General features: G+C 42.0%; 5 protein-coding genes across 7 annotated transcripts; 3 read left to right on the top strand and 2 right to left on the bottom strand.

Annotated features, from left to right (window-relative positions):
- Positions 1-97: 97 nt before the first annotated feature.
- tmem138 (transmembrane protein 138) lies at positions 98-2,213 on the bottom strand. Its single transcript, XM_079744028.1, has 5 exons — positions 2,149-2,213; positions 1,474-1,884; positions 1,089-1,260; positions 704-779; positions 98-225 (listed from the first exon to the last, which is right to left on the bottom strand). The coding sequence occupies exons 2-5, from the start codon at positions 1,599-1,601 to the stop codon at positions 113-115; spliced, it is 489 nt and encodes a 162-aa protein (XP_079600154.1). The 5' UTR covers positions 1,602-1,884; positions 2,149-2,213; the 3' UTR covers positions 98-112.
- Positions 2,214-2,408: 195 nt separating this feature from the next.
- cracr2b (calcium release activated channel regulator 2B) lies at positions 2,409-9,994 on the top strand. 3 transcript variants are annotated; one of them, XM_079743725.1, is made up of 18 exons: positions 2,409-2,443; positions 4,493-4,746; positions 4,831-4,942; positions 5,062-5,209; positions 5,418-5,564; positions 5,708-5,798; positions 5,881-5,976; positions 6,218-6,405; positions 6,533-6,604; positions 6,731-6,785; positions 7,496-7,572; positions 7,655-7,772; positions 7,977-8,103; positions 8,210-8,291; positions 8,477-8,591; positions 9,094-9,201; positions 9,300-9,376; positions 9,653-9,994. In XM_079743725.1, the coding sequence occupies exons 2-18, from the start codon at positions 4,495-4,497 to the stop codon at positions 9,732-9,734; spliced, it is 1,947 nt and encodes a 648-aa protein (XP_079599851.1). In that variant the 5' UTR covers positions 2,409-2,443; positions 4,493-4,494; the 3' UTR covers positions 9,735-9,994. The 3 variants fall into 3 exon arrangements, 2 of the variants coding, with proteins under 2 accessions (XP_079599851.1, XP_079599852.1); XR_013812104.1 differs by lacking the exons at positions 2,409-2,443; positions 9,653-9,994 and having other exon boundaries at positions 4,270-4,746; positions 9,084-9,201; positions 9,300-9,375; XM_079743726.1 differs by lacking the exons at positions 2,409-2,443; positions 9,094-9,201; positions 9,300-9,376; positions 9,653-9,994 and having other exon boundaries at positions 4,270-4,746; positions 8,394-8,594.
- Positions 9,995-10,299: 305 nt separating this feature from the next.
- On the top strand, positions 10,300-14,967 carry cd151 (CD151 molecule). Its single transcript, XM_079743041.1, has 8 exons — positions 10,300-10,438; positions 11,349-11,433; positions 11,844-12,035; positions 12,646-12,720; positions 13,400-13,504; positions 14,224-14,379; positions 14,466-14,552; positions 14,643-14,967. The coding sequence occupies exons 2-8, from the start codon at positions 11,350-11,352 to the stop codon at positions 14,715-14,717; spliced, it is 774 nt and encodes a 257-aa protein (XP_079599167.1). The 5' UTR covers positions 10,300-10,438; position 11,349; the 3' UTR covers positions 14,718-14,967.
- Positions 14,968-15,685: 718 nt separating this feature from the next.
- gatd1 (glutamine amidotransferase class 1 domain containing 1) lies at positions 15,686-17,425 on the top strand. Its single transcript, XM_079743893.1, has 7 exons — positions 15,686-15,826; positions 16,077-16,153; positions 16,294-16,399; positions 16,483-16,590; positions 16,671-16,762; positions 16,880-16,973; positions 17,206-17,425. Exons 1-7 carry the CDS (start codon positions 15,778-15,780, stop codon positions 17,331-17,333), a joined length of 654 nt encoding a protein of 217 aa, XP_079600019.1. The 5' UTR covers positions 15,686-15,777; the 3' UTR covers positions 17,334-17,425.
- Position 17,426: 1 nt separating this feature from the next.
- On the bottom strand, positions 17,427-21,660 carry chid1 (chitinase domain containing 1). Its single transcript, XM_079743892.1, has 12 exons — positions 21,288-21,660; positions 20,008-20,151; positions 19,733-19,865; positions 19,565-19,609; positions 19,337-19,443; positions 19,168-19,229; positions 18,977-19,066; positions 18,784-18,885; positions 18,551-18,700; positions 18,343-18,423; positions 18,215-18,257; positions 17,427-18,114 (listed from the first exon to the last, which is right to left on the bottom strand). Exons 1-12 carry the CDS (start codon positions 21,399-21,401, stop codon positions 18,016-18,018), a joined length of 1,170 nt encoding a protein of 389 aa, XP_079600018.1. The 5' UTR covers positions 21,402-21,660; the 3' UTR covers positions 17,427-18,015.
- Positions 21,661-21,694: the final 34 nt, after the last annotated feature.

Raw genomic sequence — 21,694 nt, 5'->3', positions numbered from 1 at the left:
ACTAAAACGTTTATTTGACTAACAAAAAAATAGAAAATCTGAAATAAAAAATGGCATCAAACATGTACACTGTAAACATGTCTCAAGGCAACTATAGGGCAGAACGCTTCCTTCACTGACGGGCTTTAGCGAAGGCCTCACGCAGCCACGTAGAGTCTTCATAGAGTCTGGGGTCGCCCAGGAACTCTGCTGTACGCTTGTAGAGGTAATAATACAGCACAGCACCTGAGTAGTGCACACACACATACAGTTAAATTAACATTTAGGGTATTTAGCTGACGCGTATATCCAAAGCAACTTACAATAAGTACATTTGTCAGAAGGAGCAACAATATATCGCTGTCAGTACAGTAAGGATGTTCACAGAACAAAGTGCCAAGCACCAATACTTTTTTGGTTAACCCATTCCCTGTATACAACAAAGATGACGGAGGGATAGGATGCTACACAAGTACTATTCTTTTATATTTTTGCCAGAAGGTATAAGTGTGTACATTAAGTGCCAGGATGTACAACATACAATAAGAGTACATGAAGTGCCAGGACATACAACACAATAAGTGCGTACGAGGGGTGGCTATGCAGAGTCTAGGTGAACTCTGAACAAGTGGGTCTTTTACGGGAGCTGGTGACAGTGTAACAGTAAGCCATCAAACCAGGGTTACAAACAATATGTGTAGCGGTAGGCTAATCAACTGCTTACCTGTCCTCTGGAAAACAAACAGCGCTTGAAGGCCGTTGGTCCAAACAAAACTGTTTGACTCGATCCATCGAAGGGTCTGTAAGTAAAACGCCTGTTAGATTGACATCAAACAGGTCACTTACAGGATATTTAACATGTAGCCGCCCGCTCTACCTTCACACAAGCTAGTGTGGAGGTAGAACGCATGTGTATTGCAAAGGGGTTATCATTTGAAATCAATTATTCCCAGCCTAAAAGGTTCATGGTTTCGAATCCCAATGTCTGCATTCTATCTTTGGACAAGGTAAGAGCAACCTACCTACCAGCCCATTAATAACACACAGCTAACACATTCCACATGAGCACAAAGGCATCTGCTGAACGACAATCATAAGTGTGACGCTACCATTAGCCAGCAGTGGAGGCAGATGCTGAGAGTCAGGTAGAGGGCGGAGACCCCCAGCAGAGCCCTGAAGCGCTGCAGCAGCAGGGAGACCAGGCCCACCTGGAACACGTAGGTGTTGAACATCAGCAGGAGAACGATGATCACGTTGAACAGGATGGCAATATCCTGAATGCTGGAATCACATTAAATGATTTGTTATGGTGAGCATTACAGTGAAGGGAAGAATAAATATTAACTTTAGTTGTTTGAGGCAAAACATTTAGACATCGATGGCTGTCACTTCTTGCAATCTAGCAAATTGCTTGCGCTATGGATGAGTCAAATCAATGAGTTAATTCATTGATTTGCACAAGCACAAGTTCATTCAATAGCATTGGTGACTCACGTGAACAGCACCAGCTGATTGACAGGGGCTCCACGAAGGAGTTCGCTGAAGGAGTTGACGAAGAGGTCATAGGCCAGCAGGCTCAGTTGAATCAACAGCACCAGGGAGTAGTTGCTAGTCTGAAGCATGGTGGCCCTGTTGTGCCTCAGGAAGAGTTCCTGTCCGGCTTTGGGATTAGAACTGACCAGTCGATGTGTATATAGTGGGCTATAGGCTAGAGGTCTACACGATATGTTACTTTTACACCGTTTTACTTCATCCAGTTAGGTTCCTGTTGGAAGGAACTCCTCTGGTTTCCCTCTGAAAAAGTATTACAATACTGTGGCATCCCAGGTCACCAGAAGGCTTCTGCATGGTTTCTCCAGGAGCCCCTGGTCGACATCTCGCCCCCCGCGGCGCCTCCGTTCAGTCCTGTGAGCAACAGGTGGGATGTTTTGATCGTTACCGAACAGACTCCACTACAACGTAAGTATTTCAAGTGTTTAATTGTAAAGAAACTCGTGCAGCTGCCACTCCATGCTGACCAGACATATTGTCGGGCTTATTGGATGACCGACACTGATTTCTCCAGATCGAGTTTGCTATCCCGTCAACCGCTCCCTTACGTTTTAAGGTATATCCAAAATTACAAACATTAGCCCGAAAATAAACACAACCACAGAAAAAAACATGTACCTTGACAAACTACATAAGGTCATAAACGAGATAATGCATCCATGGGGCTTTCTTGAGCATTTCCGGGTTTTCTATGGCAACGCTACTTCATACCGTAAAGTATGTGATATTGGCGCAGCAAATTAGTTTGGTATCATGTATATGTGCTGTATGAGCTACACTAAGCGTAACGGTAGGTGAAACTGAAATTTTCGCACAACAACGCCGCCCAGTGGCTGGAAAAGGTGCGTGTGTTAAGTTTGACGATCAAAGGTGGCGCACACACACACACAGCTGAAGGTCCGGGGCGTCGGAGGTGAGCATGCAAAGTTTGTAAATTGCAACTCTTTATTTAAAGCTTATTTATGGATCTCGTGTGCCCAACTCTCCTCAAAGTTAGTTCTGCTATCATTACGTTTATTGGTGTCTTACTTTTCTATGGATTGCTGTATTTAGGTGGTCGTTACTTTTCATTGCTCTGTCGACTCGTAGCCTATCCGTAATTTAAACATCTATACAGATGTATAATAGATCCTGAGCAACAGCTGCTGCAAGCTTTTGTTTCTTTTTGAAGTCCAAACAATAAGTTTGTTGTTACCTTGTGTTGACCAGTAAGGTAAGGTCAGGTGCTTGGGTAGCGACCAAGCGACTTGGCCTGGCCATAGACTGCTCCTCAAGCGCATGGTGTGTTCCCTACCGGCTCTGTATGGGGCCCAGTCCCTAACAACATCTGATTGCAATGGGCCAGGATATTATCTCTTTGTCTGAGATAAATGTAGGGCATTGAAGGCACCTCAAAACGGATGTTTAAGTGTTTTTAAGAGTTACGTTGCCGCTTTAACACGCACCGAGTTTTAGAAAGTGTAAATGTTTACATAGGTGTTATCTGGATCACTCCTCCCTGGACTCCAGCTTATTTATAATCCTTTTGAGACTTCAGATATGCCACTGGACATATTCATGTCGAAAAACAGTGCTATTCTACATACCTGGAACTTCTAGGATTTTCTAGTTGGCTAATTCTCAATATAGGCTTGTTATAACAGAAACGTTTTACTTAAAATATGTTTTTTTGCCACAATACAGCATAAATCACAGAAACTTGTGCTGTGGTTTTCCAAACAAAATGACCTGCAACCAGGCTATAATGGAAATTAAATCCATTGCAAATGTTTTATTTGCATCTCGTTTCCCTCATTGGCCTCATCCTCCCTCCCCTCGAAGAACAAGACTCGTCCGTCACCTCATAGGACCAAATCCTGTTGTTTTTACCATGCCCACATCCTGGTTGGAGCAGAGGTAGTGACCAATGCATTTGTATAACATTTGTCAACGAGGCAAACTGCTGCTGATTATGTGTTCAGAAACTAGGGTAGATCTAATGATAGAATATGATAGATTAAGGATAACATTAAGTCAAGTAAAAAATAATATATATAAAAATAAATAAATAAAATGAATAAATAAAGGTATAAAATATATATATTTATTGGCAATATCTATCAGTTGCCAAAGTTAAGATTTACGATGCATAAATTCAGCTTCTCTTAACACGGGTAACAGCTGTTTTCCAGCAGCAGATGCAGTGCATTCACTCGCAGCAACTTTGGCTCTGCTCCCACTTGTGTTTGACAAGGGAGCATGCATAGCAGCAGGCCTGTGTCTGACCTTAAACACGGAAAACAAACACATTTAAATGGAATCTCCCTTCATCCACTAAAAGGAATGGAGTCTTTTGCTTTAAATGGCATGATGCAAGAAATACTCATTTTTGGTTTTATCAATAACTTAATAACTTATATATAAACTAGAAACTCATTTAAGCTTAGCACATATTTCTTGTGATAGGTAACAAATTCCACTATGAATGTCGTACAGCTTCCGTGGTTTGGCCCCAAGAATGTAATTTGGGCATATGGGTTTTCGTCCACCAGCTGGAACGCATAGGTATAAAGGACATGATAAGGTTGTCAGTAAGTTAAGTAAGTGTCAGTAAGTTAAACAAGCTCTACAAGAACGGCAGTGAATGAGCAAACACATTTGATTGTACAAGACCAGACCTCTTGTTTGTTTTTTGCTCACCAAACTCTGCCTCTCTCACGCATTCTTTATTATTCCTCACCGTCGGGTTCATTGTACTGGTTCACTGTACTGGTTCACTATCCTGGTTCACTGTCCTGGTTCACTGTCCTGGTTCACTGTACTGGTTCACTGTACTGGTTCACTGTCCTGGTTCACTGTACTGGTTCACTGTCCTGGTTCTTCAGCGCAGCGCGGACCGACATAGTTGCCTCCTTTAGGGTTTACGTTCTCCTCAAGACAAACGGAGTACCATCGGTTAGCCTAACCCGTCACTCATCCACAGCAATGTCCAAGTGGCTCAGCGATGGAGAGGTGCTGGTGGGGCAGGGCAGCGGAGATGCATCCTCATGGAGCCCAAGGTCCAGGGGCCTCTCCGCTGGGGGCCTTGTGTCCAGCCCAGTCCGAGCCCGGTTGTCTTCCCCCAGGGCCAGGGAAGCCATGCCTCACCAGGAGCCACAGACCATGGACAAAGCAAGGGAGCTGTTTGTGCTTTGTGATAAAGAGGGCAAAGGATTCATCACCAAGAGAGACATGCAGGTAAAGAGCTGCTGGAGGAATGCAATTCAAATATCATGGTTTACATTTTTTACATGAAATACTGTTGGTCCTCGTTGTGCTTAGCGACTGGAAGGAGAGTTACCACTGTCCCTGGATCAGTTGGAGGACGTTTTCGACAGCCTCGACAGAGAGAGTAATGGATTCCTCACTCCTGTAGAGTTTAACGCAGGCCTTGGTGAGTTTAGGATGGACTCTTGACACTCACAAGATGTGAGTGTCTATTTACACAGTGTAGAGCCTCAATTACAAAAATAAACAAATAATTTCTCTATACCTGTTGTCATTTTCTGTTAGGAGGAATCGTGGTGCTAGACGAGAGCTTAAACCAAAGCCAGAACGAGGGGCGGGCTGAGCCAGACCCGGTGGACTGGAACCACGACCCCGGATTCATCCGGTTTGTCAACCTGCTGGTGGAGTTGGGAGCAGACACCCTCTTCAAAAAGTAAGACCTTGCCCTTGAAATAATTAGTTTCATCACTTTCTAACCCAGCCAATGTCTAACTTGCCTAACTTACTCAGATACGGCTTTTGAATTATTACCAAAGAATGGACACAAAAGTACTTTTTAGACTGTACGTTTTAGTATTCATATTTTATTTAACATAGACAGTAAACATTAAATGCAGACATTTGTGTTTGTAACGTGGTAGTCAGTGGGAGGTGTCCTCCTTATGGTGTGAACTTCAGAGGGAGAGACCGGAGCTCCTCACTGTCCTGGACGATATCCTGGTCCATGCTTTGGCCGTCGTGCAGGACAGCACCAAGGAGAAGGACAGCCTGGAGCAGGCCCTGCACAGGTTTCCACTAGTACCAGACTCGGCTGCATGTCCCACACTCAGCTGCATGTCCACTTGCACATACAGTCTGTGCTCAGGGTCCGTGTGTGTACCGATGTTTCCTCTGCATTTGTTCTCACGTAGCTCTGTTTGGTTTGTTCTAGGCGACAGAGCGAGCATGAACGCATCGTTCAATCCATATATGAAGAAATGGAGAGCCAGTTGAAGGAGGAGAGGGAGAAACAAAAGACGCAGGTAGATTCCTTTTTGTGTGTTGTCCCCACTGTATACAAATGATCATGGACATACCAGTTAATGAGGCTATTGCCTTATCCAGGACAGTATTAAACAGTGGGAGAGAGGACAACATCTGGAAGCGGAGCTGAGCATGCGGGAACAGGAGCTGGAGAGCAGTCTGGCCAAGCAGAGGGAGGTAGGCATCCAAGCAGGCCTCCTGACGGCCACTGATCATTATAGTGCTCTCCTAAAATATACCAATAACTAAGGTTTGTATCAACCGATTGTGTTATGTTATATCAAAAATGCAATAGTTTTAGGTGGCTATACATTTTCTTAGAGCAATAGAAACATTATATGCTTTTAAGGGTGTCATGAGGCATGAGGCCTTCTGGGAAGCCTTGGTTCAGTGAAGGAGACCGTGTGTTGATACCAAGATGGAGAGCAGTGTCCGGGCGCTGAGCTGTGAGCAGGCCGACATCAAGGAGCAGAAGCAGCGGGTACAGAGCCTCAACATTCAGCTCCGGGAACAGCTGGAGTCCACCAGAGAAGAGCTGCAGGCCGCAAAGAGCCAGCTCAACCTGGTTCACGCCACAGCGGCTCAAGAGCTGGCCATCAAGGAACGGTGAGGTTCTTCTCTGAAGTGTTTGATTATTATAATGATAATATAAAAAGTTGTTGTTCAATTTCATAACTCTGTATCATAAAAATCTTTGTGGTTCAATAATATTGTGTACCTACCTTTTTTTTAGAAATGTGTTGAAGGTGTCTAGAAACATTCAAAAGGAGAAAGAGAGTCTTTTAAGACAGCTTGACATTCTGAGGTAAGCTTGTACATCAGGTCTGCTGGTGATGGTCATAATATGATAGGCCTTAACTGGAAAGCATTTCCGTCAAGTCAATGAAATTCAGCCCTGATTCACTGTGTCTTTCTATGATTAACCTCGCAGGGACATGAACAAAAGGCTGCGGGACGAGACGGACACCCAACAGGCCCAGAAGAGGGTTAGTCCTCGACGCACTGTCTTTACCACTCTACCAAGACCACAATATTACTGCCATTAAACAATCCATATCCAAGACACAAAGGTCTTCACTTTGCTGATAATTATTTCATTTGTTTTGAGTGTTATGTAGTTGTCGATTCAATTACGATGCAGATGAGCCGGTTTGCCTGTCTTGGGTGAACAGTTTCTGGTTTGTGTTATGTTTGAGCGATGTAAATAAGGATTGTATTCTGCTGCTTAACAGAACCGTGTATTTTGTTTAATTTACTGTGACTTTGAATCAGGAGGAATGCAAATGGTCACTTTATAGTCCTAATAAAAACTTTGGATTTTCATGCTATTGCACAGATAAAAAATTTAACAACTATGGTTCAAGGGTTGTTGTACCTCAAATAGCTCACTGTCAAAACAACTACAATTGTACCAACTGTAACAAAAAACCCTTTCATGTAGATTGCTGTTAATCATTTGTTATCATTTGTTATTAATTTATGAGTACTATGTAGTGTAATAAATGAAGCTATTGATGTATTGGACTTCTTGCTTAATTACAGGTTGACACACAAATAACAATTCAGACAAGATATAAACAATATCACGCAATGCAGGCAAACATACAAATCACATAAAAATGCAAATTTCAATATATTTATATCCTCATAAACCTTGGCTCTGCCTTAATCTTCAAAACCCTTTCACGTTTTTCAGAGCCCCATCCTAAAGGTTTTGCGGAAGCAAGGGTCTTTAATAGGCAACTACGTACTTCAGGAAAACGCAATGGAAAGGTGTGTGTGAAACATAGTTTGGCCAGCCGTAACAACTGCTCTGCCTTGTTCACTTATTGTGTGTGTCCAATCAACTTTAAAGACAGCTGAGCTCCACCAGTCCGCCTGAGCAGGAAAGGGAAGAACTCTCAAAGCTCCCCAAAAGACGACACTCATCCAGTGCTCCGGGGTATCAACACGAAGCACACACTCAAACACAGGTAGAGCGGATATTTGTTCCCTTCAAAAAAAAAAGGCTTTATTGTGACAATTTGATGAATGATCTCGCCTACACAATAATCCTTTGCTGCAGCCGGTGGGAGTAGGAGTATTTGTGTCTGGTGTGTTATCATATACAAACAACCCCTGCTTGAACATTACTGTTGAAGTTAACCTGACCTGTGGTCACTCCTTTTGACCTCCAGAGGCCCATGGTGAGTCCTCAGCGTGTGTTCAAGGTGGTGTTCCTGGGGAACTCTGGAGTGGGGAAGACCTCGTTCATCCGACATTACTGCACCGGTCACTTCTCCGACACCCTGAGCTCCACTGTGGGTAAGGCGCCTTGGTCTGACGTTGCGCTCTTCCGTTGATTTCTAGCCACCTGTGTTCAGTAAAGAACGTACGTCTGCTGCATAATACAACGGTCCCTCTGTTCCAGGGATAGATTACCAGATGAGGAACATAACTCTGGGCTCCATCAACGTGGTCCTGCAACTCTGGGACACTGCGGGACAGGAGAGGTAGGAATATTATGTGTTTCAGGTATTCTTTGTGTTTCAGGAATAAGGCCTACCTCCCTTGTGTTTCAGGTATTAGGCCTAACTACCTACTATGTGTTTCAGGTATTAGGCCTACCTACTATGTATTCAAGATATTAGGCCTACCTATTGAAGTGGTCCAGGTGTGACCCTGCCTCTGTGTTCAGGTACCGCAGCATCACTCAGCAGTATTACCGTAAGGCCGACGGGATACTCAGCATGTATGACATCACTGACGGGGACTCCTTCCTAGCGGTCAGAGAGTGGCTGGGTTGTGTACAGGTTAGAACAGGCGCTCTGACACTCAATCAACAGCTATATGTACTGTACTTCATCATACAATCTTCAGAGAATGCTACAGCCAGTATTTTCTGGCCTTAAAGAATGATTTCAAGACTGATGCCACATGAGCTGGTTTATCATTTTCTAACAATAAATAAATTGCAAACATATACATTAGCTATGACATTGACATTGTCAAATTATAATAAAGCGCTCGAAAGATAATGTTGCTCTCAAGTGACCTTTGTGTCTGGGGAGACGGAGCCGGGCGCGAACAACTTTCCACTAGTGTGAACTTGGACTGCAGTACCCATTTAAACCCTTGGTGTCACTGTTACGTCTGGTTTCTGATAATCATTACAAATATTACTAATGATTGCTTTAGGCATGTTCCTTTACACATCCAAAACATCTGTCAATCGTTTTGGGGTAGCTTTTCTCTGTGTTTTCTAATGTAACTCCTGTTTGAAAGTATCTTTGACGTGTTCTCAGTGTCTTCCAGGAGAGGAAATGTGATGGAGCGGTGCTGATGCTTCTCGGCAACAAGGAGGACATGGCGAACGACACAAGCAGGAAGGTGACGACGCAAGAGGGGCACAGACTTGCAGAGGTGAGCAGAAACGTTTGATTTAAGGTTGTTGTTGTTTTTTAACTGCAGAAACCATAAAGCAGCTTACTAAATGGACTTATCTGCGATGATGTGTGCAGCATCACCAGGCTGAGTTTTATGAGTGCAGTGCCAGGAGTGGATACAACATAGAAAGGCTTATGTCAGAGCTGGCCCGGTATGGTATTCACATCTCTGTACATTTTTAACCAAAGATGGGTGGATGAATGAATGAATTAATGAATGAATTAATGGCCTACTGAATAAACAACAACTGATCATTAAGTCACTCTGTGACTTTTGTTTGCCTTTTGGAGAGAAAAAAGCATGGAAGTTAATGTCGGTTGACATGGAGTTAACAACGGTTTAAGAGCGATAGTGAAACTGTAGTGTAAACAAAGCATACATAGTCAATATGATGGATGGAAATTTAACTTAATTTCTCCCTCCATAGGATGCTAGTGGCTCAGCAAGACCGCCAATGTAATGCCACACTGACACTCACTGAAAACACTGCTAAAAGAAGCTGCTGTTGATCGACCAAACAGCACCTTGTGAAAGCACAACGATTGGATTGGAAGGACTGGAAAAAATGACTATTCACAGTGTTTAATGGTCAAATATGTATAGATGTTATCTATACAATTGTTAATGCTTGGCACTTGGTTCTATGTACGTCCTTACTGTACAGAAAGCGATATATTTTTTTTCTCCATCTGACAAATGTTCTTATTGTATGTCACTTTGCATAAAAGTGTCTGCTAAATGCCCTAAATGTAAATGTGAATATGTATGTATGATTTATTTTCCTTTCAAATAATTATATTGCTTTGACTATATTATGTAATCCAATACAGTAAAACATATTGTGTCTACAAGATGATGTTGTCTTCATTAATAAGATGTGGCAGATAACTACATATACAGATTACTACACATGTAATACATTTATTTCTCCCTGCCTCACCCACGATCCATGCCCCAAAACCACCAGCTGGAGGCAGCCCTGCTCTTGTGACATCTGGGGCTGTGGCTATATCCAACCAATCCACTGGTCTGCTAGTAGGAAAACAGACGCTCTCCCACCCAGTGGACCCGGGCCAGTGCTCCAGCTAGAAACTTCCACTCTTCCTCCGAACGTCAAACCTTCACCGTTAGGATTGGGTTTTGGAATACCAGCAAGTTTGAAGACAAACTCACAAACTTTCATTCTTTAGGTTTCGTTTGCATCGAAAAGCAGGTAGGACCCTCTGAAAAATAGGGGACAGGAAAATGACTAATTCTTTCCACTGACACAATGGTCTAAAAATAACTATTGCTACTGGTTCTAGACACAAAAAGAAAGAAAAATGCTTTTCTTGATATGGTGCTGCGGAGTATGAACCATAAAACGTAGACTTTTATTAGCTGATTGGGATTTTATATATATTTCACATGTGTGACAGCACATGGTGTCTATTCAAGGGTCTATTCTATTTGTAAAAAAATTAAGCAAGAGATTAGAAAGAAAAAAGAACCTACCATATACAAATGTTTAAGAAATCTTATGCCCTCCCATGTAGTCAGTAGACAGGGTGTAAGAAATGTACTGTTAATGGGATAGAAGACATTTATAACTCCTCTCAGACATCTGAGACAAGCTAAGTACTTTACCCCCATAATGTATTTTATTTCATTAGTGGGCTTTCCTCATTGAACGCCAAGGTGTGGTGTTGGTGGATGTTAGCCTTTGTTTGTGTGTGTCTGATGGGTACATAATATTACTAAGAATAGTATTTTATGTTGAAGAGGCACTACATAAATGCTCACAGCACATACAATCCTATATCCAACTATAAGGGCATACTTTCTTAGCCTTAGCTTTAATCACCAATGTGTGCAGGCTCAATTATTTACAGTCTAAATAATGAAAACTGCTTATGGTATAATCTTCACATCAGGCAGGGAGGGTCATGTCAGGCAGCCTTCACTGCAGCAGTGTTAGGAGATATGGCATGCTGCAGGAGTGTTGGGCATTCCATTTCCATCTGCGTTCGCTTATACTGTTGACTGCTCTGCACTCTCGGTCTGTAATCTAGTGCTTGGCCCTGTGTGGTTTGCCATAATGCCTTTTTGCCATGTGTAAATGCTTCCTTTTTTTGCGTTTTCAGAATGGAGGCACGGTATAAAAGAAAGAATACCTGTGGAACGATATGTCTGAAATATCTCCTTTTCTTGTTTAATGTTCTGTTCTGGGTAAGTCCATTGGGTGTGGGCTTTCAGTTGTGTAGGTGTTTTTAATGCAGCTACACAGACGGCTATAAAGAGAACCATATCAGATGTTCCATAAGCCATTCATACACTTCTTATTTGAACTGCTTTTCCCATTCGACTTTACTCCCATGTATGCATTGTGTTATGTTGTTATGTAGACCTTGTTTATTATTGTTGCCAATGCACCTACTTTTCAGTGTTACCAAGGGAGACCCACAGTCTTTAGGTTGTCTTGAGAAACTGTGCTCTGTGGTCTCAAGAAACCGCTCGTTAATAGGACCATCTGGTTTGAATTGAGAAGGTACCACAACTGTGTGTGTGTATGTGTGTGTGTGTGTGTGTGTGTGTGTGTGTGTGTGTGTGTGTGTGTGTGTGTGTGTGTGTGCTCTCAGGTGGCAGGTGGGACTGTTTTGGCAGTCGGAATTTGGACCGTGGTGGAGAAGAGCGATTACATCAGTTTACTGAACTCCACCTTTTACTCCGCCTCGGCATACATCCTCATCGCCACGGGGATCATCGTGGTGGTGACAGGACTGATTGGGTGCTGTGCCACGCTGAGGGAGATGAGAAATCTTCTCATTGTGGTGATGCTCATTACCATCCATTCCTACCATCACAATCCTACAATACCGAATACAGCACAACATACTAATACAACGTGCCATCTTCTGTTACTATTAAGGCTTCCAGAACTTGTTTCAGCGTGTTTGGAACAAATCCAAACACCTTTTGTTTGAGTGCATATATATTAAGGGTTCAACCTGGGTGACCTTTTTTTCTAGTTGCTCTTGCAACCAGAGCCTTGTACCCTGTTCTGCATGTATATGCATCTCCTTGTGTCAGAAAAACATGTCAGATACAAAAGACATGCATGCAGAGTGTGTCTTTAAGAGTTTAGATTTAGCCCATGACTCATGCTAGTGGTATGAGAGGCATCAAATGTGGCTGACTGGTCTAAATATCATGGGGAGAAAGAAAAGTACAGCATACTGCATAGGAAAAAATTCATGATATAATATACTACATTACATTATACCAGCATTAAAGTTGTACAATTTTCTGTTTATTTAATGTCACATGCAAGTCTACCGAAACATTGCTAATACCATGGTGTCCATTCCAATTATTATCTGTTATTCACTTGCTACCTCTGTCCTGTCTGTTATCCCAATTTTATGTCTCTCTCTTCCACAGTATTTCATCCTGTTATTTTGTATTTTCCTGCTGGAAATCATTGCTGGTGTGATGGCCTACATGAACTACCAAAAGGTGATTTTCAATAGAAAAACGTTGTACAGTCAATAGTTGCAGTGGTAGATACTAGTCCCATAGAGCAATGGTCATTCATTTTCAATGGTCATAGTTATCATCATCTTATTCTATTTATGTTCCTTTTCTTATCATCCCAGGACATATAACAACTCGAACTCACTTTCTCCCTCCATACTGTTTCACTTTGTGTGTCTTTGTATACCATATTTGCTGTCTGTTATCTGTGTTATCTAAACTGCTATTTACCTCTGCCTATTCCATCTCCAGTTAAGTCCTCTGTATGCGTATCTTTTACACCTCTTTTTCTTCCTCCCTTTCTTGCTCCAGTGTTTTCCTTACTGCTATGAGGTAATCTCAACTGTTCCTCGTCTGTGTTCTTCCATTCATGTTATTATCTAGGATCATATTTTCTCCCCCCCTCCCACCGACTTAAACAATATTATGGTTTTAATTTAGGAATCCTAAGGTCAGAGAGGTCGCGGAACCCATGCCCCATTTTTCTGTGTATTCTTAGACCCCAGTGGTCACCATGGCGGTTATAGTGGAATGTTACAGCGGTGGAAAGTAACTTGACCGTGTGATATATTTACAAACAGGGGAGGTTGTCTTAAAGAAACCCAGACCCTTGCAGGTGACAGTCCTTGTAGCTCACCCTCGCTGTGCTCCTGTACCACAGCTGGACCATGAGCTCAGGCAGAACCTGAGGTGGACCATGCAGCATAAGTACAAGCAGCCGGGGGAGGAAGGAGTCACACAGGCCGTGGACAAGCTCCAGCAGGAGGTATCTGATGGGGGAGAAATGCTATGCTATGCTAACAATGTAGGCCAGGGATCCTAGGTTATATATAGGTATAGGAATAGGCAGGCTACAGCTGAATTATCCATCCTTCTACATATTATGTAGTAGTTAGGGTATCGTTATTGTTGCATTATTATTGTTTGTTTATTATTGACATTTTCTATTTGGTTGGTTCAATTCAATACAATTTTATTTGTATAGCCCTTAATCACAGGTACAGTCTCAAAGGGCTTGGTGTGTCCATGTGTGAAGAGATTAGTGAAAGGGTCAGTTGATCAAAGACTACCAGAACAACACGTTCACATGTACACCTTATCTACCGTCCCCTATTTCCTGCTTTATGATGATTCGCACACGTCAAACACTGAACGTTTGCTCTTCATCCCTTACAGTTAAATGGCATTTGTTTTTTCTACAACGAAACAGAAGCCTTAAAAAAGATTGCTAGTCCCACTGTGTAGACTACAAGTAGAAGAGAAACATATTTTATGCAAGGACAATTTGCCTCAAACCCTACTTTGGCCTTACTGTATAAAGGGTCCTTTGTGTTCGGATAGCAGAGACATTACAAGTGAACATGCACAAACCACCAAGAACATCTGGATGAATACTAGGAGGGAGTGGAAATTTGTTAATTTTCAACAATATTTAGTTGGTCCGAGGTGCATGTTTAACTCCTGCTGTGTGCCTCTGTGTCTCAGTTTAAGTGCTGTGGCAGCAACAGCTCCCTGGACTGGGCTGACAGTATTTGGATCCTAACCTCACAAAATGCTATGATGGTGCCGGACAGCTGCTGTAAGACTCCCAGGGACTTCTGTGGCCAGAGAGACCACCCGTCCAACATCTACAAGCTAGAGGTCCGTTTCCCCACTCAACCTAAACGATTATTGTGGGATTAACATAGTGAGTTCATGTTTTGTTTTAACCCCATGCCGTCCCTCAGGGAGGCTGCATCGGTCGGTTGGAGGAATTCATTCTGAGTCAGCTGCATATCCTAGGTGCAGTGGGAATCGGCATTGCCTTTCTTCAGGTAAAACACGCTGCGATGATAAGCAATGGATGACACTGGTTGCCCTTGTGTGCCGTTTAACAAAAGTCTTGCATGTTTATTATTTTTCAGCTGCTGGGGATGATGTTGACCTGCTGCCTTTATCAAAATCTGAAAGAAGATCGTTATTCAGCCTGTTGTTTTTAATATGTGGTTGAATTGATGTGTATTGGAATACATTATCTCATTCATTAATGTACTGTATGAAGTTGTGAAGCCAATCTTTTGACATTACAATGACGGTATATTTGTGAAGGGGCAAAGCTCAATAGCATATTCCATTACATGGCTCCCTTGTTGCTTTGTGTTTTATCTCAAATGTTCTGTGGCCTATAAGGTGACAGACGAATGATTGCCAAATTTTATCTGTGTTTATTTTCTACAGACAAAAATAAAATAGTATATGGATGACATTTTTGCACTATGTTTATATATATATGTATATATATATATATATATATATATATATATATATATATATATATATATATATATATATATATATATATATATATATGTGTGTGTGTGTGTGTGTGTATAATGAATACAATTAAAGAAATAATAATACTAATAATAATTCATTGAATTTATATAGCGCTTTTATTTTTCTGGAATCTCAAAGCGCTTACAGTGAAGGGGGGGGGAACCTCACTATCCACCACCAGTGTGTAGCACCCACTTGGGTGATGCACGGCAGCCAATCAGCGCCAGAACGCTCACCACACACCAGTTAATAAACCAAATTAATAAATAAGCAAATTATACAGGGGGAAAATTGAATGATTCTAGTTGGGCAGTTTTTAGACAGCGGGGAATCCCCTACTCTTTGCGATAAGTGCCCAGGGATCTTTTATGACCTCAGTGAGTCAGGACCTCGGTTTTACGTCTCCTCCGAAGTATGGCATCTTCCACAGCATAGTGTCCCCGTCACTGCACTGGGGCATCGGGGGACTGATGTTTTCGGCCAGAGGGAAGAGTGCCACCTACTGGCCACTGCTGGAAACTGCTTGTTTGAGCGTGTATGAATTTTATATTTTGTGCTGCCCTCGAGCTTTTATTTTGAAGCTTGTTATTGGCGTACAGCAGTCAGATGGTATCGGCTGCTGACAGGATTTCCTTTCGGCTGTTAGTCGGATGCAAACTTTCATATCCCCTGATTTACGACGATTACATATTGAACGAAATTATTGCATAACACGTTCATGACATGTCTTCAAAACCTACGTGCTTAATAGTGGCTAGTGCTGCTCCTCAAGGTAGGTCGAGTAGTCGATCACCGAGTTAGCTGGTTTCTGTGATTAGCCAACTAGTGGACGTGCAACAAGATCATTAAATAAATGAGCATTTCATTTAAAGTCAATTGCCGTCCATAAACCATTGCTGACACCAAATCGAGGTGTCTATATCAACTGATAAGCAATCAGTCAATTGTATTGATCGGCTTCTCAGCAGCCCGGTTTTTTTGTCTTGTCCCTCAAAGTCTTCGTTTATGTTGTACTTCTTTAGGAGTCACAGCAAAGTCCTTCCATCAGTCCTTCAGTCTCTGCAGCTCTGTCTTTAACCTACAGACAGCCACGCCCGGGGTAACGCCTACTATTTTCTGCCCATTCTTGTTTGTGTGTTCTTAACTTGTATTGTTAACAGATAGTCGAGCCTAGGTTTTATTGAGGAGCATTTTTCAATTTTTTATTTATTTTTCAATCTCATGTGGTTTGCATTGTAGGGGAAGCCTATAGACTTCGTGGGAGTCGATGAAAGCACTGCCAGATGGGTGCAGGACTTCAGTGTGAAACCTTTCGCAACACCAGCCAAACTTGAATCTATAGATGGTGGGACTGTGCTAGTTTTACAAAATGTACCTTTGCCTTTTATTCTGCCTGGTTCAACATCACGTACTAATGATCCATTCTAGGGGCCCGCTATCAAGCACTCCTCATACCAGACTGTCCCGGGGCCCTGAATGATCTGGCACACAGTGGCTCTCTGCACCGCATCCTCACACACTTCATCTCCCAGCAGAGTGAGTGTGCTCCTCATTTCATGTTTTAGCAGTTTTCTTTATGTTGAATGTGTGCCAGTATTGTCTGCCTCTGTACACAGAGCCTGTGTGTGCAGTGGGATATGGCGTGTCTGCTTTATGCTGCTCCACCGAGGGACAACAGTGGATCTTCAGTGGTTACAGTTTAACAGGGGTGTGTGTCTGGTCATAGCTCTGAGAAAATATCGTCCTTGTATCCATTCATTGAAGCCTTCAGTTTTCCACTTGATGTACGCTATTATAACATACTTGTATTTCGTTTTGCCTGAAGCCATCAGTGTTTGAGCTGGTGCGGATCCCAGACTTTGCCAACCTGCCCTTGATAGTGGAGGACTTTGTGAAAGACAGTGGTGGCTCATATACAGGTAGGCTACTCCCCACTTTTAAGATCTGGCTAGGAACAACAGATGGAAATTAGCATTTGCAGCTAGCTCTGACTTATTTACAGCAAGAAACTTCTCTGTTAATCAATGAGCATTGTCCCTATCAACTAAATATAAAAATAAAACATTTTAAAGTCATTATAGGAATTAGATATGAATGTTTTGCTACTCTGAATCTTTAATCTTGATTGTGTTTATCTCTTTGGTTTTCTAGCAAGCCAAGCGGATGCCATGCATGTCGTCATAGACAGACACTTAATAACTGGTCAGAATGTCCAGTCCACTTCAGTCGCTGTAAATAATCTTATCCTGCTCTCAACTGCAAGTAGAACCCCAACATAAATGCTTTAGTAATGTGTGCATTCCTTTTTTAATTTGCAGATGTGTTTGAAATGTAGTGGATCAACGTGTTTGTCAATTAAAACTTCCTGGGAGAAAAATAGTGAAGTCTTCTTTATTGAACAAATAAAGTATTGACTTTTGAATGTCAAGTGCAAAAGTGGCCCAGACATATATTCAAAAAGGGATGGGTAAATTACTAAAAAAGGAATAAATACATGTCATAAACCAACATCAGTTTCTCAGGACTTCCGCTGATGGCACACAGGACTAATTCCAGCAGAAGCCTGCATGTAGGCCAAGCAATCAAAGCACTTTATTAACAAGTGTATGAATTGCACAGCATATTATACAATTCTTGAAATGATTTCTCTGCCAATATATCTGGAGTCTTGTCAATCAATATATTAAAAATAAATTAAATTAGATACCTCAGATTTCCTGAATGTTGGTTTAATGTACTACTATGTACCATGCTTTTGAGGTAGTACAACCATTACTGCCATGTATTTATTCAAAATATGACACCCTGCCAACTCCAAGGTCAACTGCAGCACAAATATACTCTTGGTGGTTTCCGGTTATCGGTTTGAGTCGAGGGCAACAATGACTGCGTTTGGTATGGAAGGTGTGGGAAGTACATTTTGCTAATGTTCTTAAAAACCAGAGCAGTCCTTTTCCCACATTATAGGAGATCATAAAAGTAATCCAGCCCTTGTCCTAATTCCCACATGGAAACTCCTGCACCCAGTTCTGTGGCCAAAGAGATCCTCATGAAGAGTGACTGGAAAATGAATGAAAAAGTAATATAGTTTGATATAGTATATATATAGTTTGAACTAATAAACTTACATATTTTACCAAAGCATCCAAAGAGTTCTTACCTTAAGGGTCGGGTAGTACATTTTACACTTGACGCCGTTGTTCCTAAAAAATAAAATGAGTAAAAAGTTAGTGATTGGTGCCGGTGGATGTTAATATCATCCTTTAATCTATATTTAGTATTCATTACCTCTTGTAATTAAAGTAATGCTCTCCGGCATAATCATCCCAAAGAAGCTTTGGCCTTTGTTCCCGCAGAACATCAATGTACCTGCAGATAATTAATTTAAAAAATGAATACATACACACTAGTTCACATGTAAACAAATGAAAAGGATTTTGCCATTATCCATTTATCAAGTTTGATATGGTGTATCAGGGTCCAGCGCTCTTCTTACTTCCCACCCAGGACTGGATCTGCTCCCTGGCTTGAGAAGTCCATACCGTACATGTTCAGCCCAATCAGAATCTTGTGTCTCCATTGGCTGCTGGGGGCCAGCTCCAGAACACAGCCCTTAATCCAGGGCAGCGGGGCGCTCGGCCCGGGGCTATGAGACAGTCATGCATGTTTAACGTTGCGCCAGGTTTGTTGTCGTATTTACATGTGACACAAGAGCATGCTAGCACCTACTTTCCTGCACTGGAGTAGTCGTAGGTCATCAAGCTGAATCCATCCACAACTGGAGCCAACTGCTCAAACTCCTCTCTACCAAACATGCCTGGCTGGCCATAGCTGTTTATAATGCACATGTTTTATCAAGGTCAGAAAGGATGCCTGATGACGTTTTATCATTTGCATTAGGTACATTTCCCATTCTGGTTACCTGGTCAGAGCAGGTGGAATGACCAGGAAACAGTCCAACCTTTTAGCCTTCAGAGTCTCACAGACATGTTTGATCAGGTGGACCAGCTCACTGCAATGACAAGAACATAGTAGACTTAACTAGTTGAATTTGAACAAATGGTAAAACCTGGCAGCAAGGCGATAGGAATCATTAGGTCCTGATGAGCTCACCTTCTTTTGTTCCCTCCCAGCTGGCTCCACAGCTCCAATGTAAAACCATGAAACTGCTCTGTCTGTCGATGAAAACACGGCACGATGCCGTCACCAATACAGTGAACGCCAGGTGGATGTACCGTATATTATGCAAGCTGCTGTGGAACGTGCTATAGTAATACATTACCTTTGCAACATCCACTAGCTCACTGGCCAGCTCCTCGATCTCATCTTCGTTCTCCAGAACACTCATGTAGTCCTTATAGGACCAACCGTCAAACAGCAGCCGAGGCACTGAGACGGAAGAGCTTCTACACTTAAAACCTTCAAATGTCTGTATAAAACTCAAATTAAACAAAGCAACGTGTAACGAATAATGACATTTTTTTAGGTCCAGAAAATAACATTAACTTACCTATTCTGATTTTTCTGTTGGTCTTAATCACAGCTTTGACCCAGCCTATATGGGAGAACAATTTTATTTTATGAGATGCTTTCACCAAAACCAAATACTATTGATAAATATTTAAACGGAGGCCCCTAAATCGGCATAAAGTTTTAAATTACAATGCCATCTCCGTACCCGGATCATGGTCTTGAAGTCCGGTGACGTCATAGCTGTTCTTTCCTCGCCTGCGAACCTGAAGCCACACTGGAGACACTGAGCTCAGCTTCGAGCCAAAGACCTTCACTATTTCATAGCCATGGGAATTCCACTGAGGAGACAAGGGATTGAAAATGAATAATGCATATTAACTGTTGGTCTTAAGGGCCCTATTCAAATAGTTCATATCCAAAGGAATTAAACATTATAATACACAAAACATGCAACTTCTACTGACTTGGTTTAAGACCTACAGGAGTAATGTATCCGAGGACGTGTCCCTGGAAGGTGCGTTTGATGTGAGAGCAGTGTCTCTTCTCCTCCCTCACGATGTCCCTCCACTGGGGGTCAGACACAACCAGGCCGCGGTCCAACACAGAAACCTCAGCCAGGGAAGACTGGCGGGGAAAGAATATGACATATAATAAGGTAATATTGTGCACATATAGAGAGTAGGAAGAAAGTCAGAAAAGGCAGGTAGTACGTAGATAGGTTAAAATGAAATAGTTCCTATTGTGTGTGCAGAAATGTCACTTTTTTGTTGTCAGCATGAGATGATTGAAAGTCTGGAAACATACATTGGAAACATCATCAGCATAGACCTATGGTCCTGACCATATACCTGTAGGGTCCCGACTATGGACCTGAAGGGTCCTGACAATAGACCTGAAGGGTCCCGACCATAGACCTGTAGGGTCCCGAACATAGACCTGTAGGGTCCTGAATATAGACCTGTAGGGTCCTGAACATAGACCTGTAGTGTCCTGACAATAGACCTGTAGGGTCTTAGGGGTGGGGAAAATAATCAATTCTTCGATGCATCGTGATTCCTTCTAGAACGATTTTTTATTTTTTTTTAAAAATAAATCTTTTATAATTTGTTTGCCTGCTGCAACATTCTGTTCGCCAGCGAGGGAAATTTTAGTAATTTTAAAATTATTTAATTTATCTTCAATGTGTATTGGCCAATCTGATTTGTCTTGACACGATTGCGATTCAGCCTACGCATAGCATGCACGCCAACTCACAGCCAGACACAAGAACTCCTTCTAATTCAAGAGCAGCTTTTCTTTAATGACATAGAAAAGAAAAATTTGAAAGAAAATAAAACTGAATAAAACTTCCATATTGTGTTGTAATGCAAGCTGCATTGATTATTGCATTGTTCATAGAATATTGTCACAATTTGTGACAAAAGTTTTCTCTTTAATAAAATATTAGATAAGTTAATAATTAAGTCTTTAATGATCATCACTAAAGTAGGAAGTGATTAGCAAACTGAGTAGCAAACACAGATGTATATATTTTTGAAAATCACGCAAGGAAATGTACTACATAAAAAAATTATTGCATCGAGATGCATCAATAATCGCTTTAGAATAGAATCGTTGACCTCATAATCGGAATCGAATCGTAAGCTGCCAAGAGATTCCCACCCCTTACCATAGACCTGTCGGTCCCTGACCATTGATCTACATGGTCATCATGACCCTAGACCTGTAGGGTCCTGACTCTATAATAAACAGGTACTCACGTCCACCATCTCAGCTTTGTGCGTCTTCTTGGCGTCCGTTTTTGAAAGGGTCCCACTGACCACCAACCAACTCCAAGTGGCCAACAAAAAGACCAAAAGTGATTTCGTTTCCATTTAGAGTTCAATAAACCACAAAGAAATCAATAAACTGGGGTCGCAGCCCTTCGCAGGAAGCTTTCTTCCTGGTCGTAACAGAAAGCTGACGTCCTCCTAAAACCAAACCACAGACATGCTTCAGAAGGTTAACACATGTGGAGGATCCTGGCTGTTCAGTGAACATGTGAATGATTAATTAGATAATGTAGTCATGTAAACTATTAATAAGAGCTAGCTCTGTTGAGCTGGACTGACAGCGTGGGGGTGAGGAGAGAGAACACAGCGTCGAGGGAAAGTAAGTACAGCTATCC

The sequence above is a fragment of the Pollachius pollachius genome (assembly GCF_949987615.1).
Source record: "Pollachius pollachius genome assembly, chromosome: 9".
NCBI lineage: Eukaryota > Metazoa > Chordata > Actinopteri > Gadiformes > Gadidae > Pollachius > Pollachius pollachius.
Note: the sequence above shows the minus strand (reverse complement) of the source record. Positions and strands in the feature narration are given on the sequence as shown.